Genomic DNA, 15,032 nt, shown 5'->3' with positions numbered 1-15,032 from the left:
AAAGTTACATTTTGTGCTGTTTTCTAATGAGCCTCCTACCAGATGAGTCACTTTTGTTTTAAACAACAACAAAAAACTCTTTGGTTTTAATGGCAGACTTAAGTCAACATTGAGATGGGCATTGCCGCCACCTACTGTTTAGGAGTATAAGGCCAGCGGTTAAATACGGACAATGCAAAACTGAGATTATATTGTCTTATTTGAACTGCAACACAATTCTTTACAAAGCCTCTTCCATCTTTATTAATGAAAGTTGTCAACACCGAACACCAATTACAAACATTCATAAAACAGATTTACTAAAACAAAAAAGGTAGAATACAAAACATAATAATATAAGATTAGAAACTTTAGAAAAAGTGAAAGGTCTAGATAGTCTGACTTCCTTGACAACATCCATGAGTCATATAGGGATTAGTAGGCTACATATGTAGTGACTTTTGCTCCTCTTAGCGTATGTGTATGTAATTACTGCAGTTAGCTTTTTTCCATCAATTAACCAAAATCAATGATGTAAGGTGCCCTTAAGTTACCATGAGCTTTCATTGGTACCCATCTCATGCATTACAGAGCATTCCCAAACCTAAGCAGCACAGCACTCAGATCTTCCCAAGGTCTTTTGCATGGTCTGGAAGCTCCTCCAGGAGAGCTGGGTTCTTCCTGTAAATGTAGGCATTGGCATCATCATCCAGTTGAACCAGTTCAGCCAGCGACGACACACAGGGGTCGTGGTCGGTCAGCATGCCAGGCAGACGAGACGACTTGCGTTGGATGCGACAGGAACGGCGCACTGGTGTCAGGAACTTGAGGTCCTTTATGGTGTTCTTCCTACTCGAGCCAGTAGCACTTGCTTCACCCTCCATGGTTTTCTTGACACTAAGAACAAATATTAAATAAGTATGAGAAATGTGTTAGCGGGAGTCAGATGGCTGAGCGGTGAGGGAGTCTGGCTAGTAATCAGAAGGTTGCCGGATCGATTCCCTGCCGTGCCAACTGACGTTGTGTCCTTGGGCAAGGCACTTCACCCTACTTGCTTCGGGGGGAATGTCCCTGTACTTACTGTAAGTCGCTCTGGATAAGAGCGTCTGCTAAATGACTAAATGTAAATGTAAAATGTTACGTCCCCAGTGTTCCAATGTGGTTCTCTGTCCGTATGTCTGTTTGTTTGTGGTTTGTGTGTGTGTGTGTGGGGGGGCTCTTTTTCCTTCAGGTTTGTCATCCTGGGCAGGATAGCTTTAGATGCAGCGGCTGATAGGTCGAAGTCCCTGATCAGGACTCCGCTCCGCCCCCCCCCTCATCGGTGGCTGCACCTGTGCTATGCCTCATATAAGCCCCAGTGTTTGACCAGCTAGGAAGCTTGGCTGACTGCTGACTCTATTGTTCTGTGTGCTGCTTTCTGACATTTGGGGGTCTGTATCGGTCATTTGTATCTGTGGTAACATTGTTCATTATTATTTGGGATAACACCCTTCTGCTTTTGTTCCCAGGGGGAAGGGGAAAGCCACGTGCTTTAGGCAAGAGGCCCCAGGGCTTACACCACCCGCAGGATAACCTTATTGTCTATATACACTAGGTAAGACCTGGGCCGACCAACCCCTGTATTTTGGGTAGAGTGCCAGAATTACGGTGCTAGTTAGGGGATTACTGTGATAAGGTAGGGATAGAGATTATTATTTTGCTTTCTTTGTTTTGGTCGTGCCTAGCCCCTTTTCCCCTGCACGTTTATTTCACTAAATACTGTTGGCCTTGTTTCGCACCACGACTCCATATCTCAATTCGTCCAGTCCCAGGGTTCTTGTGTGCAGCGGGGCATTGCGTTCCCTCTTTCGGGAGGCGTGCATAACAAATGGATTGAGGGCTAGTAACACTTGCATGGGAATCTACCCAGTCGATGGTTTTCGTTTTCAGAGGAGACAAGACTCACCTTTGCAGGTACGGAGTCGTCCTCACGCTGTATTTCACCAGAGATGCTCCTTGAGTCTCTGGCGTGGTCCCCGTCAGGTCCTCACAATCAGATTCCCCTTCCTCGCTACAGGACTCGTTTATCTTCTTTGAGGCCCTCTCTTCAGCCACACTCTTTACATCATCCTCTGACTTGACGACGTCTAAAACAGTCTCAGGCAATTCGTTCTCCTTGTTATTTGGCTCATCATGTACCACATTCTCCTCCACAAATTCATCCTGGGTCTCTTCTGGTTCTAATATGGAGGGGCAAAAAAGTTATAGATGAAATGTCAACCACCTGATTATAGTCAATTTAATAACATGAATGTATTACTTCAAGAAACAAACAACCCCAACTCTTACCATCTACACACTGAGAGGGCGCCTCCATGGCCTCCAAAACACTACAAAGGTTTACTACAACCTAAGGTAAAAATGGACAAGAGAAAGTTAGGATACCATCTGGCACCATCATCAATAAAAAGAGCAAGTAGTAAACATGTGGTCCCACGCCAGGGATGTAATTTCTGCCTTGGGTCAGTCAGTGACCAGACTGCCCCCTAGCAGCACACATTCTACATTACCGTGTGACAAACTATGAAACAGGAACCTTAAACTGTAGCCCCACCCCCAACATTTTTTTAATTATTAATATATATATATAAAAACAAAGTTCTTACATCATCAATTCTGACCTCTGGGTCAACCGGGAGGTCCATATCAGAGTTGTCAAGCAGGTCTAAAGTTGTGTTCATGATCAGTGGACTTGAGGAACATGCAGTCAGCAGCTCTGGTCCCTGGTTGTTATCAGGTGGAGGAGCGATGTTGGGATCTGGAGCTTGCAGACCAGGCTGTGGTTTAGTCTCAGTCTGGGCAGGAGGTTGAGGCTCACCACTGGACTTTGGCTCAGGGATTATTTGGGATGGGGCCTGGACTTCAATCACCTCAACCAGTCTGGTTATTGGGGCTGCCCGCGATGTCATCGGGGGTCTTTTCAAAGTCTTCCCTTTGGATGCTAACCACTCTGCCAGCTTTACTCTGGTGGTCAAGAATATAAAAGATAGTTGTTAACTCAGAACAGATCACTTACAAAAGGAATTTACACAATTAAGACGTTTTCACTGACAAATGTTTTTGAATTGTGGTAATGAAAAGGGCACCCACTTCCTCTCTTCAGCAGTGTCAGTGTGTACTCGGTACTGACTGAGGGTGCTTGATACAGCAGGCTTGTTGACCTTCGGATTTTGAACAGGCATCTTAGGCTTGGTGCTCCGTGACTCTGTTCCCTTGGATGCCATGGCAGGCTTAGTGGAGCTGGCACGAGGCGGGTATCCACATGGAGCATGTCGGGCAGGGGGACCTGCATCGCGAGAGGCTGCAGGCCCGCTGGCAGCAGGGCGTTTGGGGACCAGATTTGGCCCGTCCGTAACAGACTTGGATTTGGAGGGTTGACCTTGAGGAGGCTTCTGTGTGCCACGCCCATGCAAGTCAGAGAAGGATTTGGTCAAATTTCTCGTCTTCTGTGTTTCAACCTTGGGCACTGATGGTTTTGTGGATGCTTTGTTTTCTGCTCCTCCATCCAAGCTACAACTAGACTTCCAGATAGCCCCAATTTTGGACTGGACAACTCTGCCTTTGTAGGTGCCTGGTGCAGGCTTAAGGGGTATGGAAGCCTGTAGCTTTGGAGCCTCTGTGACAATCTTTCTCTGTCTGACAGCCTGTTTGGTCAGGAAAGCCTGGCTGAGTGTGTGGCGTGATTTAGCGTCACTTGCTGCCCCCTGCCCTGTCTTGACCTTTTTCACCACATCTGCTTCCTGTCCCAGAATAATTTCCTTTTCATCAAGCTTTGAATGCAAAGGAGCAGATGAAGTTGTCACTGTTTTGGAGACCTCCCTTTTATTTAAGGTCTTAGTGAGACCACTTGCTGGTCTCGTGTTCTCTTTGTTACGCTAATGTAGACAAAATGGACAAAGCTACAGGTTAGGATACATTTTTAAAAAACCAACGAGCAATACGGTGCCAATGTAACTCAAGAATCTCTGTAGTTTCGCCTTTTTCCGTACTGTACCTTTTTAAGGTTGACCTTTGCTTTTGAAATGGTCTCCATTGCGTTTTCGACGTCCCTAATAAAAAGCCATCCATTAGCATGCTAGTTAAAACAACAATTCTACAAAGCGAAACTAGCTTGCCACAGCTACAGTTAACTGAGTTATATCTCGTATACAGTAGCTTACAGAAATTATGTCAGTCCATGTGCACGAACATATTATCTACTGTAGCTAACACTTGAAATAACTGACTTGCGTAAACAGCGAGTATTCATTACATCACAACTTAAGTAATTTGTTCATAAATACACCAGATTTATGTATACGACTTACCTGTGCAACTTCACTTTCAAAAACTGAGGATTTGTCAGATATCCTAGGTCCAGGTCGCAACAACGTCTTCGTACGGTCTTATTCGCATTTAAGATTGGCGCTGCATTAGATACGAAATGCTTCTTTCGCATTGGTCAACACGATGTTGGTAGACGGTTCGTTTAGCCAATTGAATGCCTTTTCTTAAAGCAACTGACTGAATGTATTGGGCATTAGATATCTGGGAGGCGGGCTCTGTTTCTGAATAAGGACTACTGTGTGTTTGAATGTTTGAAACATGCAAGATAATTCATCGTTCAAGTTGCCTACACCCAAATAGACATCGAGCTGACTGACAGCTTGATGTGCATCCCACTGATTCACAAATGTCTTTCATGTTGTCCTATATCTCACCTAGTTACATGATTCCAGCAATATAAAAAAAGTGAGGGAATGTTTCTGGAATGTAGCTGTCAGTTGGTTGCATCATTGACCGGAACCCCTACAAATCACGAAATCTCTAAACATAATGTACACACCCAAGGGATGAAAACAAAAACGTTCTGTCTCGAATGTCCCAGTCTACGTAGGACACAGACTGATCCCAGGTGTGTTAATTAATTAGGGTGACCAGACGTCCTCTTTTACCCGGTCAAAATGATCAAAATGACAGTTCTCTCTACAGTCAGAGCTCGCGCAAGAAGGTCACCCTATCTCAAAAAGAGAGATGAGCTTCCCGTCTCATGCTCAGGCGTGTCCAACTGTAAATTCAGAAGGTCAAAAATACGAAATCGCGAATTATTTTCCAGATGGAGTCACGGGTAAGTTTGTGCACGTTTGTTGCATTTAATTGAAAAAGTTTAAACTGTTAAATTAACAATTTTATCCATACATATAGTTTGCTGATTTTTTTATGTTATTGTTGTGTCCCTGAAGTTAACGTAGCCTATATTTGATGAAACCTGTGATGACTTCCATTTAAAACTGCATCAGCGTTTTATTTTGACATTTGTTAGCAAATATTCGAATATTAGCCAACGTTTCCCAGAGCAATTTAAGTTTGCAGACTTTGATGGTTTCTTTCTGTGATTTTCCTTAAGGTACACATCAGTGTCTTTACAAAAAAATAATCCTGAGGAGGTATAACGAGGATCTGAACACACAAGAATACAAAAATAAACATGTTACACTCTTTCCTTTTACTTTGAAAAGTAGAAGCTCGGGGAGGGCATGAGATGAGACCGACGGGAGGGCATGAGATAAGACGGGAGGGCATGAGACGGGAGGGCATGAGATGAGACGGGAGGGCATGAGACGAGACGGGAGGGCATGAGACGGGAGGGCATGAGACGGGAGGGCATGACACGGGAGGGCATGACACGGGAGGCTCCCCCCCGTCTGGTCACCCTATGTCAATGTTTCAGTATACTGATTTGAAGGAGTAGGGCCTAATGTTTGTCTTACCACTGACATATTACAAAAATGTAATTTATCTACTGACCCATGTAATGTATGGCCCCTGTAGTGGACAACTTCTGTTTACTAGCCCGATTCCCTATAACCGCTCATCCACCTTTAAGTTCCTATTCACCTGTAACAGCTATCTCCCATTAACTAACAAATGTTCTGCGGGAAACCCTAACTACAACAAATGAAAACTATGTTGGAATATTTTCTCCTTAAAAATTGTTTATTAGCCAATCCCAAACACTTAAGTACCCCCCAACCTTCTTATTTTTGTATCCATTGCCTGTGTTTCCGACCACGATTTTGTGGACGGTATTAGGTAATTGTGGAGAAATCGCATTTTTCTCTTCATGTGATCATAGTCATGATAATATCCTATAGTTTAAAAAGACAAATGACAATATTTACTTATTCTTTTTAATCAAATGCTGAAATGGTGTTTATTATAAATGTTTGGAAGTCAAATTACAATAACATCTTTTGTGAACACCGTTTCTTGTTCAAATTAGCAAATGGTCATAGCAAATTGCAGTTACAAATTAAGTTTATAGGACCATTTCTTGTTGATTAAATGTATTACTATAGGTATTAACAATATAAATCCAACAGCCAATTCCTGTAATTAGTGACAGCACGTTGCATGCAAGGGCCCATTCTGATGCAGTCTTTGCTCCAGCAAACTCCACATCTCTCTGGACCATTTTTTTGGACACCTAAAATGCCAACAGATTTAGATTTGAGATAGACTTCAGGCTTTTTAAAGTAGACTGCTCATATCACACAAAGACAACAAGACTCACCCTTCTGGAGAATCTGAGAGCCACAACACCAAATGGGAGGCAGCAGAAGATCATATTGAGCACAGACCAGCACCAGTAGTCGGGCACAGAGTGTTGGACATGTTCCAACAGGACATGTTCCAACAGGACATGTTCCAACAGGACATGTTCCAACAGGACATGTTCCAACAGGACATGTTCCAACACTCGTCTTTGCATCTGCAACTCAACATCTTGGGATGGCATATCAGCAGCCTGATGAGATTGTTTGATGCAGGAAGGTCAAAAATGAACTTCAGCACAATCATTTATACCTGTTGGAAAAAGGACCACCCCCAAACGTACCAGTTTCTATATGACATGCAGTAAACAGATAGCTAAATCAAAGTATTTTGGGAGCAGTAAATGAACAAGGCTTAACAGAATGTTTTCCACATAAAAAAAAATCAATACTGAATTAATTTGATTCTCCCAATGAAATACACAAATTTGACTGACTAGACCTGTCAAAACAAGAATCATATTTTGACTTCATTTAAAGGGTTGACTAAAACTTGAGATGTTCATAGAAAGAGTATTAATCTAGTTGTATTCATTATCCTGTCAGTAAGAAAGGCACAATTCTGTAAAATATGTAGATCCTCTCTGAAAAGAACATGGTAATAAAGAAATAACAAAAAATTAAATGTAAAGGTAAATTGTTTCTCCATGTCTTGTAACATTTGATATAATAAGTAACTCTTGAACTTTAATTACTTTTATGGCAAGATGTCTTGCATCCAATTCTTGAGAAACTGTATACAGTTGTTAGATGTTAGATGTCTGACATCTTAACAATTGTGTTATGCAAGTATTTATTTTTTTACTGAAAAGCATCGCAACTTAAGTTGTCCTTTAACCGTTGGCAAAGCATATTAAAAACAAGAAACATTTAACAACAACTTGTTTATCCCTCTTTAATTGACCACATTGTAAAAATTCAAAGCTCACTGACAAATGTATCTTTTGGCCACTGATTGCAGAAATCACCTCTTGACATTGAATTGGACGTTATGACACCACATCCCTCTGTTATCCAGACAAAACACCACACTGGTAGGTAAAACAAAATCAAAACAAATCTCATTCTGGAATTCCCAACAAAAAGTATAAAAAGTTTGAATTTCACACTTGTCTGCTGACCACAGGGGAAGGCTTCAGTGCTGTGTGCTAACAGGTGTGTGAACGTGGACAGGTAGGGAGGCTCTACGTCCGTGACAGTCCTCGGTTGTCCAGATCTTTCACCTGAAAAGGTGAAAGGTTTAAACACAAGGCTTTTTTTAAGTCACACAGTAAAATTCACGGGACGTGGTTTACACATTCCGTGCCATAACCACACTGAAGCTATTGCAAGCTAATGTTCTCACGATAAGCAAGTAGAGCAGCACATATGACACGTACAGTGGTGTGACAGACCGTTTAGTTGGTGCACCGCACCCTTATTTGATTTTTGGAAAGATCCAGTTGATAAAAACAGGAACTTGTGTACCTTGTATATTCTGACCAGCCAATGCTCTGTTGTATAGGCCTCCTCCAGCACAAAGTCCATTATAATGGCTTTTGAAATTGCAAACTTTCCATGCGGTGACCTACTTGAAGAAACTACTTTTTTTAAGTTGTCACTGGAAATGTGGCCACAAAACCCACAACGTAGGTACCCCTAAAGCTGCAGAAATAGTGCAATAGGTCTCTAAATGATTAGACAGATCCTACTGTTCTTTAGTAAAAAAACATACTTAATTTGATCATCAACATAATAATATCTAGATACAGATGTGTGTAGATGCCATTATACTGGTAATTTTATTATTTTATTTAGCTATGCTGTGATGAGATCCACTAAAGTGATCTCTAAATGTTTTTCTCTATCGTGTACGGATGTATGTGGTACTTTATAAACGTATGATGGCCTAGTCACAAATCATTTTCTTCTTCACTGTAATTATAGTGAGATGTTAGATGTCTGACATCTTAACAATTGTGTTATGCAAGTATTTATTTTTTTACTGAAAAGCATCGCAACTTAAGTTCTCCTTTAACCGTTGGCAAAGCATATTAAAAACAAGAAACATTTAACAACAACTTGTTTATCCCTCTTTAATTGACCACATTGTAAAAATTCAAAGCTCACTGACAAATGTATCTTTTGGCCACTGATTGCAGAAATCACCTCTTGACATTGAATTGGACGTTATGACACCACATCCCTCTGTTATCCAGACAAAACACCACACTGGTAGGTAAAACAAAATCAAAACAAATCTCATTCTGGAATTCCCAACAAAAAGTATAAAAAGTTTGAATTTCACACTCGTCTGCTGACCACAGGGGAAGGCTTCAGTGCTGTGTGTTAACAGGTGTGTGAACGTGGACAGGTAGGGAGGCTCTACGTCCGTGACAGTCCTCGGTTGTCCAGATCTTTCACCTGAAAAGGTGAAAGGTTTAAACACAAGGCTTTTTTTAGGTCACACAGTAAAATTCACGGGATGTGGTTTACACATTCCGTGCCATAACCACACTGAAGCTATTGCAAGCTAATGTTCTCACGATAAGCAAGTAGAGCAGCACATATGACACGTACAGTGGTGTGACAGACCGTTTAGTTGGTGCACCGCACCCTTATTTGATTTTTGGAAAGATCCAGTTGATAAAAACAGGAACTTGTGTACCTTGTATATTCTGACCAGCCAATGCTCTGTTGTATAGGCCTCCTCCAGCACATCCAGCTCAAAGTCCTTGTTCCCAATCTCGGCATTTCTCACTCTGTCATAGCCAGGGGGACGCTCTAGAAGAAGGGATTAGAAAGGAAATTATTTTATATATACACTGACAATGACATGACACTGTGGACACCTAATAAATGATCCCAGCAATCCCTTGTGTAGACCTGCCATACAGGAAACCTGTGGAGTTACTCACTGGCCTCTGTGTAGACCTGGCCAAAGCGGTAGTAGCACATCTTGTACATGAGGCAGTTGAGCAGGACAGGAGAGCCCTCGCGGTCCACACGGAACTCCCCGGTGGGGGTGTAGTAGTCGTGCTCTTTGATGTGCTTCCCTGTGTCCGTGCTGCCCCCGATACGCACCATCCACAGGAACTTGTTGATGTCTATAAGACAGAGACGGAGTCATAACGCGTTTCAAGTTCAAATAACTTGCTGTAGTCAAGGTCTGAATTTATGCAAATCCAGCAGGGAGAGAGGAAGTCTTGACACCGCTGTGTGAACATACCGTCTGAGGAATAACCAGTCAGTCCACCGAAGATGACAAGGACATAGCTGACATCAAGCTCCCGCATGATCTCATAGGCCTTCTCCTCCGTAGAGGCCATGGCCTACATATGACAAAGACCACATTACCCTTCCATGACTGGGACCAAACAGCTGAACCCAGGTAAAACACACTCACATCCTTCTGTACAAAGGAAGGGAGAAAAGAGCGAAACAACAAGATCGCTACCTGTCCAACTCTGGAGATGTGTGTGTTATTCCACGTGTTGTTGTCCACTAGAATGGTTCGATTAGCCATGGCCGTAATCTGGTAACCGTAATCCCACCATGACATCACTTTAGCGTCCTGGAAAACACAGCAGAAAATACAAGGAGTTCCTCAGTGAGTCAGGTTAAGCCGGTGGTTAGGTGGGAACAGACAGAGATGGAGCCCTGGCTCTGACCTCGGGGGTGTTGTGGCGAAGCCAGTAGTAGGCCTCTCTGAAGTCGTCGAAGATGATGCGGCTGCCGTCGCCGCCACGGGCTGACAGCACAATGGAGGGGGAGGAGTAGGCTTCGCTGGTCACCCAGGTGGAGTGGAAGGTGTACGTGATGAGGAAGAAGGCCATGACGAGAATCATCCCACTGGCCACCTTGACAGAGGGATACGAGATAAGAGTCATTTCCACATCCAGGAACAGACATAAAACCACCAGACTTGTCAACATCCTTTCGAATGAATGGGACTACCAGTAAAGCACTGAGTTACTCATTAACCCCCTATCCTAGGAAAAAGGGGGGAACACCTCGTCAAGTCACAACAGTTGCGATGGTGGTGCTCACCTCGTTCTTGATGGGGTAGGTGGCGTCCGCCTGCTTCTTGCTCTTCTTGTCGGGCCGGCTGACGTCCAGGTTCTTCATGTAGGTGGTCAGCACCTGGGACACGCCGATGCCTGACAGGATGCACATGACCGGGGCCAGCACCAGCATCAGACGCACCTTGTGGACAACAGAGCACAATCAAAACATAGGAACTTGGCGTATGCCTAACCAAGAACAATAGTTAGTCAAAGCATATGCTCGGTCATTGGCATTGAGAATTGAACGCTGACCCTACAAATTAGAAACCTTTTTAGGAATTGTGTTTTTTTTTTTTTAGGACATACCATGACAGCTGAGAAGTACATGCTGGTGACTCCGTACATGATGATAAAAATCCTGGCATCGGACAGGTTGTTGAAACAGTAATACAGACCCACTGTGAAGAGAACCGTGACACGACCATTAATGCAACCATGACCACACCACGCCACCTTTCATAATATACATGGGGCCATTGTGTATTGCGGAAGGCCCATATCCCTGATGTATGACGAGACAGAGAGCGAGTGCGAGAGTCCAGTGTGTTTACCTGGGAACATGAAGACAAGCAGCTGCAGGTCAAAGTAGTAGGAGGACCAGGTGGTGGGCTGGTGCTCTGACACAGAGGCGATGATGGGGATGTTGTTCTTGGCGTACGAGGGGTCCAGCAGAGAGTAGAAACGTCCCGTCCAGGGGGAGATCTTACCTAGAACACACCACAGCGTAGCAGTAGCAGCTTCAGTTATATGTGACCCGGTTTTGCCATCTCTAAACCTCTCACCACGTCTGAGACAACGATCGCATATGCATTTGCCGCCACAGCAAACACTTTCCGAGATACTGCGGTGTTTTCGGATCCGCAACCGTTTCAAATCTTCAATAGCAATCCAACTGCTACAGTCGCCACACTGTACATGCACGTTGTCATGTGTAGGCAGAGACAGCGCCCTCTTGGGACGGCTGAGGCGCAGTGCGCGGTCTTACCGGTGAGCATGAGGACGGTGCCCACAGACAGCAGGACGAAGCCCACCAGGGAGATGACGCTCTTGAAGAGGACCTCAAACTGCTGGGTGTTGAGCTTGCTGCGCAGGTAGTCCACAAACGCATGGATCTGGCACAGGCCAAACACCCCAAAGGCCGCCATGTGCTCAGACGACTGCACTGGCTAGAGGGGCCACGGGGGGAGAGACATGGTGGTAAATCATCTGAATAGAATCAAACTTAGGCTGTTCCGTTCACAGAAACACAGAGGTTAACTTCTAACCAAATCCAAATATTGGATGGATACCCATCATTGAATTAGGTTTTTATTCAAAATGTTGACAGGAGCATACAACACTAATCCCAGTCCTGTCCTAGATGATTAGCAATTTCACCAGAGGACGAATACATGTGGAGGGTCGTGGAGGGGTACCTGGAAGCCCACGAAGGAGATCTGCATGGAGAGGATGGTTCCCAGGCAGTAGACGGTGCAGTAGGCCACGTAGATGCGGTGGGAGAAGCGTCCGGTGAGCATGAGGACCAGCACGTGCAGCGGGATGAGGTTGATAAGGAACACGTAGCCTCCCCAGGACGACACCTGCACAAGCGGGACACCGGGTTAAACCGGGACCAGATCACCACCCAAAAGAGCCGAGGTTAGCGATACCGATACCGAACGTCCAACTCTGTTCAACCCACCATGTAGAAGTAGGCCAGAGCGCAGATGGAAGACCAGTATACTGAGCCTGTCTTCACTGCCTTGATCCACATGTAGTATGTCAACAGCATGCAGAAGATGGCAATCCCTGGGTAGAGAGAGGGGGGAGGGGAAAGCACGCTCAGCTAACAATTGTGAACAGGGGAAACTTTGAACTGAGCGCCGCCGTGTGGTTGAGGCCCGTACCTTCATTATCGTAGGAGCCGGCAACAGATCGAGAGATGTACCCGGGCACCACGGCAATCATGGCGGCCGCGAGGAGCCCGGCGCCTGCATCCTACAGAAAGAAAGAAGTCTTGAGTTACTGTGCCAAAACCACCACCAACTATTTCGACCGCGTTAGCTCAAAATACATTCTGTCAACATGCTTGTGGCCTTTATCAAATCACCGAATGTTTACGCATACAGGGCGCGTGTGATGGAGTACCTTGAGCTCCTTGGTGAAGTGGTAGGTCACGATGGTCGTGAAGGAAGAAAAGAGAGGAGCCAGAAAGACGCAGACGTTGCGGATGTCGATGGTGATGTGGAAGAAGTGGAGGGCATGGTACAAGGCTGCAGAGGTGACCATCAGACCTACGGGGAGGGAACAAGTCAAGGTGCATCGGTGTCTAATTGGCTGAAGTGGCCATTATAGTGACCGCATAAAAGTGCATTGAAACCCACTCGAATCAAAGGAAAGTGTCCGTGTGTGGCAGTGGAACAGCTTCCCTCCCCCCCTATGAAGCCCACCCCATACTGTCTCATAGCAACCCTATTAACGGCGCTAGAATATTTGACATCTTTATTCAATTTCAACCCAATCTCATCCTCACCTGGGTAAATGGTACCGCCGATGATTCTCCCCAGAGGATACCATGCCCGGTCATCAAACCAGTTATGGAACTTGTAGAAACCCTCCTCAGTCAGGAAGCGGGTGGTACGGTAGTTGAAGTATCTGGGTTGAAACAAAGTATGAGCGGGCACCATACTGGGTGTTGTCTCGGTCACAAATGAGGGAATTTAAATGATTGAATAGCCTACTCGACTTACGGATCAAACTCATGGATGACACTCTCAAACCTCAACACGGAAAATAGTCTAGTAGAAAATGCTGAAGAAAAAAAAAAAAGAGATCACGTCTCAACAATGTGCTGCTCACAGTATCATAACAGCCAAGGACATTTATGTTTGAATGTTACAAGAGTGATACTGCAGGGGAGGAACTGTTTACAGACTGCATAGGTGCGCCTCATTTGGAGTTTGTGTATAAGCACAGAGATGTAGAATGAGGAGACTCACAGAGGATAGCGGCCATAGACAGGATGAGCAGCTTCAACAGCGTGTCCTGTTTCTCATAGGACAGCCGTAAGAAGCCTAGCTTGGTCATCTTCAAACAGGGTGGGACGACTAACCCTTAGTATCCTAAATCAAGTTTAAAAAACAATGCATGAGTTAAGGTTAGTCATGCATGTATATAAGATATACTATAAGAAATATAAGAATGCAATGAACACTCACGAAAACCTGAACTGATAGAAATGTCCCAAACAAAAATAAATCATTGAGGTCACAGACATGGTAACTGACTCCTGTACCAACCAGATAAGGACACGCAGGGTTTGTGTGGCGTGGACCAACACCAGGAAATACTTGGCTAGCTGCAACGCCTTTGTATTTGAGAAACTACAGCTATATGAGCTAGCTAGTTAGCTAACATGAGCTGTCATTTTCGCGCTGCTTTCATTGCATTAACGACATGACACTGACCCTTTAGTCAAAACACAACTAGTTGTCTGATTAATTCACTGAGCAACATGTCAATCTGATTAGTTAGCTTTAGCCAAAATAATGGGGCTAGCAAACGCTTCCAACTGTCTTAAAGAAAGCGGTAAAGTAAACTTACTCTGACAGTAGTAACAGTGTTACAAAATGTTAACGAGACACGCATGCAATAACTTTCGTGAAACAGTTGTGGGCTTGCGAATTATGGATTATACGTCTGTTCGGGTTTTCTCGGGTACGTGGCCGAAAACCAGTGCAGTACTGCTGATGATTTCATTCAATTCAAGCCGACATGCTAATGCTATGCAGCTAGCTAGTGAACTACGGTGTATAGCAAGGAAAGGGAACCCTTCTTTTTTTCTTATTCCCCTTAAGTTGATTTCAGTACATACAGGAGGACAGTACAACAATAACGTTATAAGTGTAGTAACAAATTCCTTTGCAAATCTTAGACCTGCACTTACCCACTCCGTTCCTGTATCACAAACACTTTTCACATACAACCCTGCTTTGTATGTCAATCCCGCCCAATAAGCCCATACGACATGATTATTGGCTTAACATCGGTCCTCAGTAGCCTTGCTCTTTTCTGATTCGCCAATACGTTGTCATTATTTTCTCTTCTTGGGCCTGAATAGTGACGTGTCCTTGCTACCTAGTGAGTGCGGAGGCTCTGAGAATACATTTATGATATAAAACAATTTTTATGTATATTTTAGTGGGTGTATCCATAATTAGACTGCAAATGACACTAGAAATGTGCTATGCATTTAGTTACTGTTGGACCTACAGTTAGTGTCTAATTACATAAGATCTGACACTAAGTTCCCATCACATAGGTCTCACGGTTTATAAAGTCAAAGATCTACAAAATCACTTGCAGTAAATATGAAAAATGGTTAATGGACTGCACC

At 44.1% G+C, this 15,032-nt stretch overlaps 2 protein-coding genes across 3 annotated transcripts; both read right to left on the bottom strand.

The window, feature by feature from the left end:
* Positions 1–216: 216 nt before the first annotated feature.
* On the bottom strand, positions 217–4,430 carry si:ch211-266i6.3 (cytoskeleton-associated protein 2). 2 transcript variants are annotated; one of them, XM_047020069.1, is made up of 7 exons: positions 4,326–4,430; positions 4,013–4,067; positions 3,109–3,893; positions 2,625–2,982; positions 2,308–2,368; positions 1,925–2,198; positions 217–876 (listed from the first exon to the last, which is right to left on the bottom strand). In XM_047020069.1, the coding sequence occupies exons 2-7, from the start codon at positions 4,049–4,051 to the stop codon at positions 600–602; spliced, it is 1,794 nt and encodes a 597-aa protein (XP_046876025.1). In that variant the 5' UTR covers positions 4,052–4,067; positions 4,326–4,430; the 3' UTR covers positions 217–599. The 2 variants fall into 2 exon arrangements, with proteins under 2 accessions (XP_046876025.1, XP_046876026.1); XM_047020070.1 differs by having other exon boundaries at positions 2,640–2,982.
* A 4,242-nt stretch (positions 4,431–8,672) lies between these two features.
* Positions 8,673–14,665, bottom strand: stt3a (STT3 oligosaccharyltransferase complex catalytic subunit A). Its single transcript, XM_047020068.1, has 18 exons — positions 14,583–14,665; positions 13,636–13,758; positions 13,387–13,447; positions 13,170–13,291; positions 12,785–12,930; positions 12,544–12,634; positions 12,339–12,445; positions 12,073–12,237; positions 11,643–11,823; positions 11,209–11,364; positions 10,964–11,055; positions 10,641–10,796; positions 10,262–10,450; positions 10,048–10,164; positions 9,820–9,922; positions 9,509–9,697; positions 9,259–9,374; positions 8,673–9,014 (listed from the first exon to the last, which is right to left on the bottom strand). Exons 2-18 carry the CDS (start codon positions 13,721–13,723, stop codon positions 8,976–8,978), a joined length of 2,118 nt encoding a protein of 705 aa, XP_046876024.1. The 5' UTR covers positions 13,724–13,758; positions 14,583–14,665; the 3' UTR covers positions 8,673–8,975.
* Between the last annotated feature and the right edge of the window lie 367 nt (positions 14,666–15,032).

Source organism: Hypomesus transpacificus, chromosome 5, assembly GCF_021917145.1.
Source record: "Hypomesus transpacificus isolate Combined female chromosome 5, fHypTra1, whole genome shotgun sequence".
Taxonomy (NCBI): Eukaryota; Metazoa; Chordata; class Actinopteri; order Osmeriformes; family Osmeridae; genus Hypomesus; species Hypomesus transpacificus.
This window is presented reverse-complemented; position numbering and strand designations above follow the sequence as displayed.

What these genes read in the sequence shown, in the direction of transcription:
- si:ch211-266i6.3 (XM_047020069.1), bottom strand. Translation starts at nt 4,051, where the DNA reads ATGGAGACCATTTCAAAAGCAAAGGTCAACCTTAAAAAG. An exon ending in CAAAGGTCAACCTTAAAAAG is followed by an intron (nt 3,894 to 4,012) that starts GTACAGTACGGA and finishes TGTCTACATTAG; the next exon opens with CGTAACAAAGAGAACACGAG. An exon ending in GACACTGCTGAAGAGAGGAA is followed by an intron (nt 2,983 to 3,108) that starts GTGGGTGCCCTT and finishes CTTGACCACCAG; the next exon opens with AGTAAAGCTGGCAGAGTGGT.
- stt3a (XM_047020068.1), bottom strand. Translation starts at nt 13,723, where the DNA reads ATGACCAAGCTAGGCTTCTTACGGCTGTCCTATGAGAAACAGGACACG. An exon ending in CACCGTCCTCATGCTCACCG is followed by an intron (nt 11,365 to 11,642) that starts GTAAGACCGCGC and finishes GGTGTGTTCTAG; the next exon opens with GTAAGATCTCCCCCTGGACG. An exon ending in GCTTGTCTTCATGTTCCCAG is followed by an intron (nt 11,056 to 11,208) that starts GTAAACACACTG and finishes TTCTCTTCACAG; the next exon opens with TGGGTCTGTATTACTGTTTC.